General features: G+C 38.5%; 1 protein-coding gene across 5 annotated transcripts in view; it reads left to right on the forward strand.

Annotated features, from left to right (window-relative positions):
* The window catches only part of RAPGEF4 (Rap guanine nucleotide exchange factor 4), a 157,924-nt gene that overhangs the window by 98,857 nt on the left and 43,523 nt on the right, over positions 1 to 15,544 (forward strand). For 4 of the 5 annotated variants that reach the window (XM_069781441.1, XM_069781440.1, XM_069781444.1 and 1 more), the window contains 5 exons: positions 2,978 to 3,031; positions 3,329 to 3,435; positions 5,338 to 5,459; positions 6,927 to 7,110; positions 13,980 to 14,064. In XM_069781441.1, coding sequence (XP_069637542.1) covers positions 2,978 to 3,031; positions 3,329 to 3,435; positions 5,338 to 5,459; positions 6,927 to 7,110; positions 13,980 to 14,064 — 552 coding nt within the window. The remainder of the gene's footprint in view (positions 1 to 2,977; positions 3,032 to 3,328; positions 3,436 to 5,337; positions 5,460 to 6,926; positions 7,111 to 13,979; positions 14,065 to 15,544) is intronic. The other variant, XM_069781442.1, reaches the window with a different exon arrangement.

Below are 15,544 nucleotides of genomic sequence, written 5' to 3' on the forward strand. Positions count from 1 at the left end.
TTTCAGGCTGAGATTTTACTTCTGTCACTCTACTACTTAGAATATTAGCCATCTCTCTGCCACTGATCTTTCTAATGAACACTGATGCAAAAAATAAATCATCTGCTTCTGGCCTTCTTGAATTACCTGTCAATAGATTTCCCTCTGTTGAATAGTATATCAACACTTTTTATTTTATTTGTTTTACTACTAATGTACTTGTGGAATGTTTTTTGTACCTCTTGACTTTTCTTGGTAGAATCTGTCTCATTTTATACCTTTGCTTTTCTAATTCTGTCCTTTGCTATTCAGTATATTTTTTATACTTGCCTTCTGTAAACCCCCTACTTTCTCCTTTCTGTGCATTTCCTTCTTGTATGTCAGGGAATAGCTCTTTCTTTAGCTAAGTTGAGTCTTTACTACACCTTCTAGCTCTGTGCTAGTATATATTGTATGTGTGGTTAGTATTGTTTCTTTAAGTAACTACCAGCTCTCTTTAAATCCTTTTACCTTACACTTGCTCCGCCATGACCTGCTTCATGAATTTAGCTATCAGTATTCTGTTTTTATGGAAATTTTTCTTCCTAGTCCATTGTTTCTACTTTGATGTTCTTACTTCCTTCTGTAAAGTTCTGACACTGGATCATTTCATGATCACCTTCACTCAAGTTACCTTCTGTCATCACAGCTGATCTTTCTGTATTGGTCAGGATCAAATGTAGGTGAATAAGCCTTCCTGCTGCTTTCTGCAGATTCTTGTGCTGTGCCTTAGCTTTCACCTTGGTTTTTTTCTGTACTTTTGGGTTGAATCAGATTTCTTCCAAATGGTCTCTTTTATTCTGTTTTCATTAGGATGGGAGATTAACTGACAAATCTTCATCCATATTAAACTTTTTCACCTGTTAGTTTTATGCATTTTTGTTGGAGCTTAATGGAAACACTAAAGAACAAAAATGTGCATTCATTTTCACTAGTCTATTGCTGTAAAAGTCTCTTAGATTTTTTGACTTACACATTTTATCTCTCCTTTGAAGTATATTCCTAAGTAGAATTAAAATCTGAAAGCTAGGGTGAGTATATTGTGCTTTATTGATTTTAAAAGAATGATCTTTTAAGAATGTAGAATTTAAAAATAATTTTCATAATGACTTCAGTGCCTATTTAGCCACCCATTTAAGTATATATTTACCTTCAGTCTTATTGAACTTGATGAGGACTTGAAATCCTTTTACAAGAAAATGGAAGCAAAAATTATTAATACTCAGAGTGATATCTCTGACTTCAATGTTTATTTATATACCTGTTTGAAAGTGTTATTCAATGGTTTTGTTTGCATTAGAGGCATCTTTCAAAAGATTCTTGCTATTCTTAGCATGCTTTAACTGCAAATGTAGACTGTCTAAAGCATGCTCCACACAGTGCCAGAAACCAAGAAATACTGAGGGATGTTCTACCGCCCTTCTGGTGGGACAGAAATGTTTATAACTTAAATGAGTCTTTGAAAAATTATTGACTTATTAATGAGAAAAATCAGGAATCCCAATGTAATTGTATTGATTTGCCTTTTCAGAGACTTCTTGTAAGGTATGAGTAGAAATGAAAACCCGTTTGCATTGTCTTCCATATACAGGCCTCTCCATTAATATTATCTTACCTTTATTGATTTCTGTCATGTGCTTCCCTCATTTTCCCCTTCCTGGCTGACCTATAGTCTCCTCGTGCATTCATAGCTCCTAGCACAATTTGATTACTACAAGGACTTTGTCACATCATTAAAATCCTGTGGGAGCTAATGAACAGAAGCCCAGTTTAAGAAAACGAATACCCAGGAACCCAGCAGTACATGGCATGTGTTTCACTGTACTTCTGACCTGGCTGTCCTGCCTTTGGTGTATGGGTGTAAGGGAGCCGTGGCTGCCATGTGCCGAGGTGCAAGGTCTTGCCCTTGTGGGAGACCTCTGTGTTCACTATGATCTGCCCTGTTGGCAAGCCCAGAACACCAGCCAAATTCAGCCCTCATGTCATGTCTCCTGACGTTTCACACTAGAAGTAAATTTGGTCCATGCTGTTAACTACCAGTCCCAACAAAGCAAAATGCCTTCCCATCGTTCTGAGGTGGCTGCCGAAGTTCGGTTTTGTTCTCCTTTGTCTCCATTTCTACTGTCCTTTAACCCTCTGCTTTCCTTTTTCCTTTGTGTTGTGCCATGTGCTTCCTGTCTCCTCTCTCCCTTCACGTGATTGTTACATGCCTGTTTTGCTATTTCTCTCATCTCCTTCTCTGCTTCTTTCTTGTAGAGCCCTGATAGTCTTCCCTTTCACCCTTCCCTTTGCAGAACCAAGTCACCTGCTTTACTCTTTTCTTTTTCCTTCACCAGCACCTTTGTGAAAGTCCTTACCCAGGTCTCTGCAAGTGGCCTGCATGCTTTTGCATTTCAGAGAGTGGCTATAAAAGGGTTGCCAGCTAAGCCCGATGATAGTTCAGAAAAGACAGATAGTGGGAGCAGAGTTTTTTTCTTCATTCCTGTTTCTTGTGCTATGCTGTAAGGGAGAAGAGAGCTGAATAGAAAAAGGTGCTGAAGGACGAGAGAGTTTCCGTGGTGGGGGACTGAATGGTGGAGGCAGCCGTGTGCAGAAGAGTGGTGTTGTGCCCACTGCAGGTTGAGAGCAGCAAGCGGAAGAGCTAGCTATGCCCATGTAGCCTCATCTGGTGTGATGTTTGGCCATTGCACACTTCATTAGTACTTTAGAAAGTATAACATGCATTTGTTATTCATCTTCAAGTGTCATGTCACTGTTTTAATTTGCTGAGCATTAAAAGCCAAGTTTGTCTTTAGGATGTCTTCAGAGAGCTTTTTCAACTCACATCCCCTGGGCAGAGGTTGGACTTACACATCATTCTTTGTTTTTACAGCTTCTTTGTTCAGTTTTTTATTTTAGCCTTTATTTTATTTTACTGCTTAACCTTTACAAATGTATTTAATTTCATTTTATTTTTCAGACACCTCTTATTGAACCTCACATCCCACATCGTCCTACTAAAACCAATACACAGGTAATAGGACATAGGTGTGCTGTAGAGCCAGGCCACTAGACAAATGGAAATAACTCCTATTTCCAACAGTGCGATGCGTATCAGCTGAAGTGATGCTTTCTGTTAGATGTGATAAGTATGTGAGACTTAAAATCCTGAAAATATATTACATTGCTTTGCAAAAGTAAGCATCTGTGCAAGGACTTTTAATTTAGGGAAAAGAAAACTTGTGGTTTGTTTTGTAGAAGGCAGTACAGAGATTGCAGAAAGTTTAAAATCTGTGTGTCTTGGTCCTTTTTTTTCTCCATGATCACGAAGGTTCCTTCAGAAAAGATCCTCAGAGCTGGAAAGATTTTGCGGAATACAATTCTGTCCCGAGCCCCTCACATGATAAGAGATCGTAAATATCATCTGAAGACTTACAGGTGTGTAAGCTGATTGTATAGAGGTCTGAATTTTTATGCCTGCCATCCTCTGATTTGTGATTTATGCCTTACCATAGTTGCAGGCCTCAAAAGGTCTGAAATTATTCTGTGATGCTGTTTGAGTCTGGGTCTTATGCAGTCTTTAATGGGCCTGGTAAATCTTGTCTGAAGTAATTTGACTGGAAATTGAGTCCATGATTGTGGACAGAGCATTCACATAGAAAAACTCTTCCAAAGTTAATAGCATAGTTAGCTGGAATATTCTGTGCAATATCAAGTTAAAATGTAGATTCTGTTCTCTTCATATATCAGTAAGAGATAACAGGAAAGTTCATTAATATGTTATGTTACTGTACTGATTGCTGCAGCAGTGTTGCTCAGTGTGGAGTTTCAAAAATTCACCTGGTGAGAAACATTCCTTATGCAGATTTTCTGCTCTATTTAATTTTTTTTTTCCAGTGTATTGCCAGGCTTTCTTATCTTCCTGCTGGTGGCAGCACTGTCTTGCTGAAGTGGGATAACAATGGCACTTGTAGAATAGGAATCTGACTTCAAGGCGTCAGGATCTATCTACTGTTGCCTTGAGAAACAATCAATTTTTTTTAGTGTCCAATGTTTAAATCAAATAACTAATGCATTATCCAGAGTATATTTAAATAAAAATTGGTTTAAAATCTCTGAGTATGTCTTTTTCTAAATAGCAAATCAATATGCTGCTGATCCACTTTTGAGATAAGTGCATTGATTTTCCGTATTTCAGTTAAAAATGTATTTAATAATGCAAGGTATTTGGAGCTTGTGAGTTGATCTAAGAGTATATCACGATATGACATTGCTTATTGTTCTAGAAGAACAAAAGAGCATCTATGAAAAATGAAGACCACTGCTGGTCCTAGCAGCTGCACCATTTTATCTTATACATAACTGGGAAAAACTCTTACTGTTCTATCTTTGGGTTTTTAAAATATAGAATGCCAGATTTTAGATTGGAACCAGGTGAGGGAAAGTTTTGTCATCAAAATTGGATTTTAATTGGAAGAGCATTATTTAAGCTAAATTTCAGCAATTTCGGTATTATCTATTTCCTTGGTCTCTGAAAGTGATGCATGAAGTGTGGAGCCACAAGAGCCTGTCTAGAAGGACTAGCCAACTTCCTCTCTGTTCTGTGTGTGATCAGTTATAGATTTGTAAGTTTTTGATCTCATTGCTTAATTGCTTCTGTTCTGCTGCGCTAGGGGGTGTTACGACAAAGAATTTTACTTAGTGACCATGTGGCTTTTTGGCTTTTTTCCCCCTCTTTGGGCGTTGTCCAGAACTTGAGACCTGCTGTTGTCTGCCTCTGGGTCAGTCAGGAGCTGCAAGGTGACCACCACCTCGCATGAGAAAGCCTCAGAAACTCTGTAGACCTACAAACCAATGTCCCCAAATACAGTGTGGCTGGAGTTTGGTTACAAATGGAGGAACACCCTCATAACACTCACTCTTCCTGTGGAGGCTGTTCTCATTGGCAAAGCTTTTACAGTGTCAGATGATTGTTTTCATGCAGGATTCTGAAAAGCATGAGGCTTTTGCCATCCCACATACAGAGAAGCTTTCCTTTGAAATCTGGGTTGGAGGTTGTTGCACTGGTGCAACAGGTTTTGTACCAGGTGGCACAGGCTCACTCTGATCCTCTGAACTTTGCATTTCCCAAAACACTTGTTCTGCTGAGGTGATCCTCTCAAAACTGAACACCTTCACTGATATTTCAAGCATATATGCGTAGATCGTGACATTGTGTTTTCTGTAGGGAGAATTGGCTAAGATTATACAGAGTTTAAGATACCACTGTTCTTGGCAGACACTGTGTGTGATCTCTCTCTCGGCTAGCTCCCTTTTCATTTCTATTTATTTGTCCTTCAGGCAATGCTGTGTGGGGACAGAACTAGTTGACTGGATGATGCAGCAAAGTCCTTGTGTCCATTCACGAACCCAGGCTGTTGGCATGTGGCAAGTATTGCTGGAAGAAGGTGTTCTTAACCATGGTAAGATAAAGAAAATCAGCATCTTGACTAAAACATGGGTGATGTGTGACATCAGTGCCTCTATAGACCTCTTTAATGAAAAATAAAGGGAACGTGAGCCCAAAAGAAATGCTGCAGAGCAGCCTATTCATTCTTAAGTGCAAGGGCAACACACAGGCAGTATTACATGAATCTTGCTACCAATATACCTTTTAAACTTATGAGAATATTGAAAAGTAAATGAACAGTTTATAATGATAACTCTAATTATAATATATAATTATACTGGCTTGTGCTTATATTGCAAGAGCTGGATAGCACTCAGGCCAAAACCAAGAGATGTATTACCATACAGGAAACTGATCTTCATAAAAAATTTGCAGCATTTGGAAGTGAATGCGAGCATTTGTGTTTGCTCAGATCCATCATTTTGGAATGATTTTCAGTGGTTTTGGAATGGTTCCCAAATTCAGCACTCCAAATATTCCAGTGCAGAGATCTGGGATTTTATGTTAGTTTTCTGACTGTATTTTACATTGACTTTCAGTTTCCATTTGGCAGGATTTACTTGGTAACAGGATATTATAGTCCTCAAAAGGGTAGCTTTCTAAAGCAATATTCATATTTGAAGCTTTGCATGTACAGTTTTATTAAATTCAGAAGAGCAGCTCTATTACAGTACACTTCCATTTATCCTCTGTTGTGCTTCCCATATCCAAGGGAGAAATTTCCACATTGAGAAGACCGATTGTTTCCACTGCTTCCTTACCCTAAGGGTTCTAGCTTTAATTCCTGCCCAATATTCCCTTGAACTCCCAGGGGCAAGCTGTTGCAAGCTGCATCACAGTATCCAATTCAACACATCACTCTGACTTGCTTGGAAGACCAAGGGTTTGTCCTTTGCCATATCATAGCTTCTCTTCAGAAGTCTTCTCTTTGTAGTCTTTACATTAAGTTCTTCCACCAGGACACAGGTCAATGAACTTGCCCCTGGGATTGTATGTTGATGATGTACATTTCTGGTACATCAGAAAGAGTTTAGATGCTTTTGTTACCTCTTAGCCCTGTCTGAAACATGTAGGGCAGGGTGTTCATGCTAGAGAGCACCTCTTAGAAATTCATGATGTAACTGTTTCCCCTGTGTGAATTGTTTGCTTAAATGAAATGGTTTGAAACAATAAGAACAAAACCATATCTAATAAGAAAAAAACGACACACGTGCATACACACGCATGTATGTATACATACACCCACAACACACATATATAGAAGCCTTTTAGAAAGTATTTGTAGTAAAAATTTTAAAGTGTACCCTTCAAGCTACATAATTTGGACATATGTGAGAAATAAATGTTTCATACTCTTGCAGTTTCTCTGTAGCTTTCTCTCCCTTCTTAACTAATATATCTGTGACATATATGATGCTACACAGATTCTACAAGGTTAACTTTCATGAGGAGAGCTTAGTGTTTGACATGTTGTTTTCAGTGGATCAGGAACACCACTTTCAAGACAAATACTTGTTTTATCGATTTTTGGATGATGAGTGTGAAGATGCCCCTTTACCAACTGAGGAAGAGAAAAAGGAGTGTGATGAGGAGCTACAGGACACTATGCTTCTTCTGTCTCAGATTGGGCCAGATGCTCATATGAGGATGATTCTCAGAAAACCGTAAGCAAATTAATGAGTTAATATTATACATGGGTCTTCCTTGTGACATGGAAACAAGAGAAATCTACATTTATTATCAGGCATCCTTTGGCTGGTTATTTCACTTCAGTGCCAGTTTGTTCAACCTCTGAAGTTCTTAAGTCCATATTAAGTAATTTCCAGTCCTTATTAATGCCTGTAGGTTAAACTGTGTGTTGAGAATAACCATCAAAGGCCACGAATGCCATCATACTCACCTTAGGGAAAATGCTGCATTATGAGTTTTTATTTCATTGCTGAGTGTCCCCAAAAGTAAATTGTAGGTAATAGAAGAGTCCTTCTCTGTTAACACTTTCTGTATAGACATGCCATTCAATTAACCGTGCTGCTTTCAGTTATTGTGAGTGAGTAGAGTGGTAGGACGGCAGCACAGCAGGTATTCAATTACAGCTGTCAGTGGCAGCCATTAATTAGATTCATCCTTGGTAGAACTTTATTGAATTAAGATAGGCTGGACTTGGCCTGTTGTAGTTTGCTAGCAAGGTGTGAAATGTGGCTCTGTGGGTTTATTTATCCATCCTTATTGTTATAAAATCAATATATTTTTTTAAAAAATGCTTTCTGTGCCTAGGCCACAGAGGATGTCTCCCTAACCTTTTCATAGCTATCAGATCATGTCCTCTCACTCATTGGTTGGCTAACCATCCTTTCAGCAATACATTCTGGCCACACTGAAAACTGTGCTAAAGGCCTTTTTTACAGGCAGCTTTATAGTGACTTCAAAGCAATCAGTATAAACTCTGTTTGACCCTCCATTGAAGGTAACCTCTTCATTATGCAGGTAGTATTTAGGGGCCACTGAAGACATATTTTACTGCTAATTAAGAGCACTGAGAATAATGAATTACTTAAGGTCATCTGCACTGCAAATTTACTTGTAAGGGTCAGTTCAAGAAAGATATGTACACAAAGCTGGATCCTGCTCCTTTGAGGCCGTTGGCAAAGTTTGTCTTTGCTATGGGATAGGAATGGGCCCTGCCTACAGTGTGAAAACATTTGTTATAGTAAAAATGTTTTGAATCCACTTAACACAAGTGCTTGCTCCTGTTCTGTTTCCACCTGTATCCTTTTCCGGCTCCATTCTTATCCCTGTGTTTGTCTGTGCATTGAATTTCAAACAGTGCCATCAGATACTTGTGCTTATAAAAATAGGTAACACTGCCATGCAGCAATAGTTTTACAAGTATAAGTTCTCTTTCTTCTGTTTATTAGAGGTCTAGTCAAACACAGCCAAAGGAGCACTCACTCCCTGTCACACAAAATACATAGAGAAACCAGACTGGGAGCATGGTGCTTCCATAAACCCTTATGGTGTCAGGGAAGTGAGGTGTTTTGTCCTCACAGAGATGTCCTGTGCATTCTCCCCTGAGGAGCAAAAAAAGGGCTTCTTGCACTCATGAGCAGACATCAGTCATTAGGAGACCATGAGCAGTGCTATGTGTGCTGTGACTCTGCACTACCATCTCCTTTGTCTCAGGCTGAATGAGCAGGTTGGCTCTTGGAGAATTGCCCCTTAGGTTATTATGGTTTTTGGCTGCCTACTACATTTGCTTTCCATCATGACTTTCAGAACAGCCAGTGTAAGTTTACCCTGGCAGGATCAATGTTGATTATCGTCCACAGTCCTTGCAGAGAGCTGAAAGGCTAGAACGATGCTGTGGAAAGTACTGCTCTCCCCTCTGTGTCGTCAGTTGCACAGCATCATCTGAAAGAATATTCATAGGAGATTTTTCATGCAATATAATGAGGGGAAAGAGGTTTTCTCAAGATTGACAGCCATCTGACATCTTTCCCTAACCCTGTCCCTGAAAGTGCTTATTTTTGCTGCCCTTTGCTCATGGAAGCAAGCTTGTACTGCCAGGCACCATATTAACTACTGTTCTAGTATTCAGTTTACATACGTTATGATTTTGTTAGTTGAAAATCCACCCTGGGCTGAGCTGTATCAAAGCTGTTAAAATCTCCATGAATCCTCAGAGTCCTGCTAGTTTTGACTAGACACTGTTACAGCTGCCAAAAGTTCAAGGAATTGTCAGGGCTTCAGAGACACTGGCTCTAACTGACCTGAGCAGGACCCACAATTTTCAAACCAGTACAGCTGCATTTTATAATAGTCACCATTTCCGGAGAGGTTGCAGAACTCAGATAATTACCCTGAAAGAAATAAGACAATATTCTTTGATGAGAAGATTACTTTGAGAATTTGATTGTATAATGAAGCTGTTGCTTTGAAAGGTACTTTCTATTGTTCAAAATCTGAAAATCTCTAGCAAAAAGTGTCACTTGTTTTGACAGCCGACTTAAAAAATTCTCTGTTTATTACATTAACTGCAGCATTTTAGCTGTCAAACTGTGAAAGAATGTTCTATAGTTTAAAAAACAGAATAGAGCTCAGGGAAATTTTTGGCAGGCTCTTGTTGCTATTGGGTGGTCTTTTTTTTCTTTGGAAACACATACACTGAATGTGAAAATAGCTTTTTGTGAAGTAGCAAACACAGCTCTCTGCTCCTTATAATGCCTGGAGCACAGGTGCAGACCTTGAGCAAGTCCCTGGAAAAAATATTGTGGAATTAACACAGCTCTTCTTTACAAGCATTTCAATCCTTCACTATGAAAATACGTCCTGAAAACATTTTTCTAGTTATTTTTGTTTGATTTTAATGGTGTTCAGATATAGCTAACTTGATGGTAAACTCTAATTAAATAGGATGCTATAATACAAAGCTAAACACAATAATAACAGGAGTCTTTAAAGGGTGAATGGTATTCATCACACAACAGTGTTTTAACTCAGATGATGTTATGGATGATATTCTTTTTTAATACGCTAGGCTACATTAAGTTAACAGTATGACTGAAACAATAAATCTGTGTTATATATTCTTGGTGACTTCACTCAGCAATTTTTTTTCTCAGTACAAAGAGTGTTTGATTCCACATGTGATCAGTAATCAAATTTTAGTGCCACTTGTAAAAGTAAGCTTGACAGGATGCTAGGGAGAGGAAGTAAAAACAAATCTAAACATGATAAACAGCACAAAAAATACCTGTAATAATATATATAAAATAAAATAAAATTTAATTGTTGCTAAGAATCTATAGTTTCTTGAAGGGCTTGTAAAAATTAAGCAAGATATATTTGTTCTCTTGTTCTTAAAATTTTTATTTAGATATTCCACCCAGCTATTAGTAGTAAGAATCATACTGGATTTCTCCATAAAGACTGTATTAAGTTCAGTAGTCCTTGGTGGAGTTTCCTGCCAATGACATTTAATAAATCAAGTGTTATTGCTGGGACAGACAACAAATACGGATTATCCTTCCACATATCAGTTCACTGACATTTATGGGTATTATATGTGGTAAATGGTATTTATGGAGTTAATCAACGAGCACTGATTCAAGTACAAAGATTACATAATTAGCTTCGGCGCTAGAGTAAGTGAGCGTGCATTCACTTTCACACTCATACACAGGTAGTGGGTAAAATTATTCATGTCTTCTATACATTTTTTATGGTACTTGAAGACAAAATTTGTACTCTGGAAATATATGCTTATTTGACGTATAATCACAGTGTTATGGGGTCTCTGATCTTTTCCCTTGTTCTTATCTGAGAATTTTCTGGTTAGCTGTGTAATAAAAATAATCAATGATATTGCTTGTACATACGTGGTTTATCAATGGCAAAGTACTATTATATTGCCAACATCCTAGTCACAGAGAAGCTCAATGTCTCTGACCTTGATAAATTCTCCAAACACTGAACAGTTTTTATTGATCACTTAATATCGCCTGAGTTCTCCTGTCCATTAATGTGTACCCTCGTTCTCTACCTATTCCATTTATTATCCTGTCTATAACCAGCTATTGCTGTTAGAATGTGTCCCCTGCAGAAACTAGGTCTTTACACAGCAGGATCCTACAAATCAACATCAGTGGGTCACCACACAGGTTTTACAGAAGCAGTGATGCCTAATATCTCTCCACGTGACATCTGCAGGAGCAGAAGTAAAGCCTGGGTACATCCACTATAGATTGTCAGTCCTCCCAAGGTGCTAACACAGGAGGCAAATGGACATCCTGAAAGAAGAGTGTACCCTTTTGTCTTCATAGAGATCTGATGTAATAAGACATCATCCTTTTATATCTTAATTTCATGTAGAAATCTGTTAATTTGTTACCCTGTTTTCCATTTTCCAAAACACACTGGTTTTGCAAGCATGTAATAAAATTAAAGTTGTTACTTCCTATGGGAAGTAGTATTTGTTAAAATCCTTACCTTGTGTTTCTTAAATCTCCAGTGAAATGTAGCAAGTACTGGCTTGGCTTTATTCTGTACTTAATTAAGCTGATACTGCCCCACATAAATCACTAAGAGTGGCAGCCTTATAATTTCAAGCCAGATTTAGAAATAGTAAAGAGTACTTTGAGTCACTAGAGGGCATAGCAGTACCAAACCAGTTTCTGTTTCTCCCTTAACAGTTTATTCCAGTCTGTATGAGGAAAAAAAAATTTAATCCAAAACGTTTTTTGTCTAAATTTGTCTTTAATCTGGGTAATAATAAATGCATGTCATTGGTAAGTGAAGAACAGGTGAAAAATACAGCTTGCTTAGCAGAGAAGATGTCAGTTGTCCTTATGTTTTCTATGACTTCTTCAGTACTTTGTTCATCCAAAAGAAGTCTCCCATCAAACTTCTTTTGCAAAAAGATGCAAAATAATTCCAGAGTGACACAATTGCTGGGTGCTCCCTCTACCTCACACATGATTTAGACAGACTGTTGAACCAAGAGGTGATTAGGCAGAAAACCTGTAGAGCACTATATTTCTTTATATGACCTTCCTGATCCTCTAGATGCTAGAATCTCCTATAATATTGACATTTTAGGAATAAAACTTATATCGGAAAGGTTCATTGTGACATTTCTTTTAGGGCTGTCCAAGATTCAACTGTGCTGTTAATTCTTTTGATACCACACATTTGTCCTGGTTTCAGCTGGGATAGAGTTCATTTTCTTCCTAGGAGCTGGTATAGTGTTGTGTTTTGGATTTAGTATGAGAAGAATGTTGATAACGCACTGATGTTTTCAGTTGTTGCTAAGTAGTGTTTATACTAAGTCAAGGATTTTTCAGCTTCTCATGCCCAGCCAGCAAGAAGGCTGGAGGGGCACAAGAAGTTGGGAGGGGACACAGCCAGGACAACTGACCCAAACTGGCCAAAGGGATATTCCATACCATGTGACATCATGTCTAGTATATAAACTGGGGGGAGTTGGCTGGGAGGGGCAGATCACTGCTAGGGAACTGACTGGGCATCGGTGAGCAGGTGGTGAGCAATTGCATTGTGCATCACTTGTCTTTCTTGGGTTATATTTCACTCTCTTTTTGTTATCTTCATTTTCATCATCATCATTATTATTATTATGATGTTATTATTATTTTCTTTTTTATTTAAATTATTAAACTGTTCTTATCTCAGCCCACGAGTTTTACTTGTCTTTGATTCTCCTCCCCATCCCACCGGGCAGGGTGGGAGGAGTGAGTGAGCGGCTGTGTGGTGCTTAGTTGCTGGCTGGGGTTAAACCACGACAACACTGCAGACAGTGGGGTTTGGAACTGCACACTAGCCTGTTCTTAATGCAAGCATGTAAACCTTCTCCTCTGAAACTCCTGCCCCTGGACTGGACTTCCTGTATCCCATTTCCTCACATTTTAAATTTATCCTTTCTCCTTTCTTATGACTAGGTTGTTCTTTTCTTCTGTTCTTGGCCCATTGATTTAATTACTTATATTCTGCTTTTCACAAATCTAAAACACATTGTTTGAAAGAACTTAGTCTTATGAAAATAACTTGGGGTAACGCTTTAAAGGATTTTTTCTGTGTGTGTGTGTATGTGCTCCAATGTGCTGTCTGAAATTATATCACAGGAGAATTTGTCCTTTGAGAAAATAAGGCTGTGTTAGACACTTACTTAAACTGAAGAGAATCTTGTGAGTGGGAAAAAGTTTTGGAGTTACTCACAAGCTCCTACAACTCCTTCTCATGGGTGCTGTTTATTAGATCCTCCAAAGCATCTCTTGACACACTGCAGTTCTCAGAGTATTTGTGTCCCTTTTTAGCAATCAGAAAATCTTATAGTGTGTAGACTACAGAAATGTAATTGTTTCAGTCACAGTGGCAGCCTTATTCCTTGTTGTGCTATAGGAGGATTACTCCATCAATGCATGCTTTTTATCGATGGCAGCTTCTTGTATTTTTCAGTGAGAGAAGTTGAAACTACTAGGTGGTTCTTATTTACCTTTGTGGCTAAAAAACAGCACTCAGCATTAAGTCTGTAGCAGTCATTTACTGTCCTCCAGGATGCACTGCTGCCTCTTCCAATTTTTTTGGCAGAAATTCATGCACTCCTTTACAAACCACTACTACTCTCTGTTTGCTACAACTAAATAGTGCCACATGTGAAAAATAGTGCAGATCTCACACTTGGGAGTCGTTTTGAAAGGAACAGATCTTTATGTACCATTTCTCATTTATCTGACCATTTTACATATAGAACACTTGATTTCATCACAAAAGCTGCTTAATCAGGATCTCTCTAAGGTGGTTGCTATGGCTGCTGCTCAGTGTCAATCAGGTGCTTTCATAGCACTTACATCCTCTGTGTGTTTCTAGTCCTCCAGCCAGAACCATCGTTCAGTCCCTGTTTAGTGAGGATGCACCTTTCAGTAGACAGTACAACAGCATTTTATGTTGTTTTGTACTTCTCTGAAGCATTTATTTTGGGCATTTATTGCATTTTGCTGTCCTTTTTATCTTCTTTCTATAGGCCTGGCCAGAGAACTGTAGATGACTTAGAATTTATATATGAAGAACTTCTTCACATTAAGGCCTTATCTCATCTTTCTACCACAGTAAGTATTTTTAAAAATACAACTCATCACCAAAAAGGAGGCTGAATTTTGACTTCTGGTGCTCTATTAGAATTGGAGTGCCTATAACCATTTCCATTTATACTTCCCATGCAAAGCAGTTATTCCCACCTGTGAGGACCACCCAAGCACTATGCAGATGTAGGTTGTCTTTTGGTTATCAGATATAATTCTTTTCATGTGTTCCTGCACAGCCCCTACCTCACTCACTTGGCACAGATGTCTCCATCTGGGTCCATATCTGAGTTTAAATTAAGATGCATGCAATCTGACCTGACACCTGGGACTGTGGCGTTTCTGAATTTTGCAGAATAGATGTTTGATTTCTGAACTGTAAGAAGTCTTGGCTTGAACCAGTTAGGAGGAGGAGTTACAGAGTGCAGAAAGGTGTACTGTGCAGTGCTGGCTGGTTGGAGTTTGGTCATTGAGTGAAGGAAGCCTCATCACGCACCTTCTCTCTGAGTGGGCAAGAACAGTGCAGAGAGCCAAGAATACATGAAATGGAGAAAATGCCTGGAGGAGAGAACACAACTGTTTAAAGTCTCACCGTTGTTGACACACTGTGTAGGCAACTGAAACAAGCTAAATAGCACTTTACTTGGTAGCAGCAAGGTGTGGGTGCTTTCAGAAAAAGAAAGCCAGTCAGAAAGTAGATTTATGTTTGACAATAGCTCCTCTGGGAGCTCTTGATATTTTCAATAATTCTCAGCTAACTTGGACAGATGCAGCTAGTTATGAAGCTGCATTACAGAAAGAAAGTACTCTGTGCAAACATATAACACCTGAGCAATGTTTTTAAAAAGAATATGCATCCAGAGTTGCTAACTGAACTACGAGGGAACAGCCAGCCAAAATCCTTAAGCATCTCTGGGATGTAGGTAAAAAAGTATTTAAAGAAACACTTCTGTAAGATCCAGAAACGACCCTTTTCAAATCAAACAAAAGACACTACCCAAGATAGACAGATACTGAGAGGGAGTGGAGAACACTCTTGATACTACAGACATAACCCAGAACAAAAAAATCCAAACCACAAAATATTTCCAGCTTGGAAGAAATTCAGACTTGAGGTCAGAATCCACAGCAAGTAGCATATAGAACAAGTATGGCAAATGATACAAACTGGTAAATGATACAAACTGCAAGAAATACTTGGCATTTTGAAGAATTGCAGTTGATTCCATGTTTTTAGTAAGAATTTGGAAATTCCAGTCTATTATGTGCAACATGAACTAAAGCAGAGGACAGAAACCATGGCTAACTTAGAGGAAATCTTCAGAGGAGCAACAGACAGCATTGCTCCTATGAACCAGAAGATTAATGGTCAATCAACTTGAAAGCAAATGGAATGTTTATTCATTTTAAGAAAGGCATAATTCCTAAAGTAATATGTTTTCTAGATATGCCACAAGCAGCAGGAAGTAAAATGGATAAAACTCAAGTTGCATGGTGGTGAACTAAT

Source organism: Haliaeetus albicilla, chromosome 4, assembly GCF_947461875.1.
Source record: "Haliaeetus albicilla chromosome 4, bHalAlb1.1, whole genome shotgun sequence".
NCBI lineage: Eukaryota > Metazoa > Chordata > Aves > Accipitriformes > Accipitridae > Haliaeetus > Haliaeetus albicilla.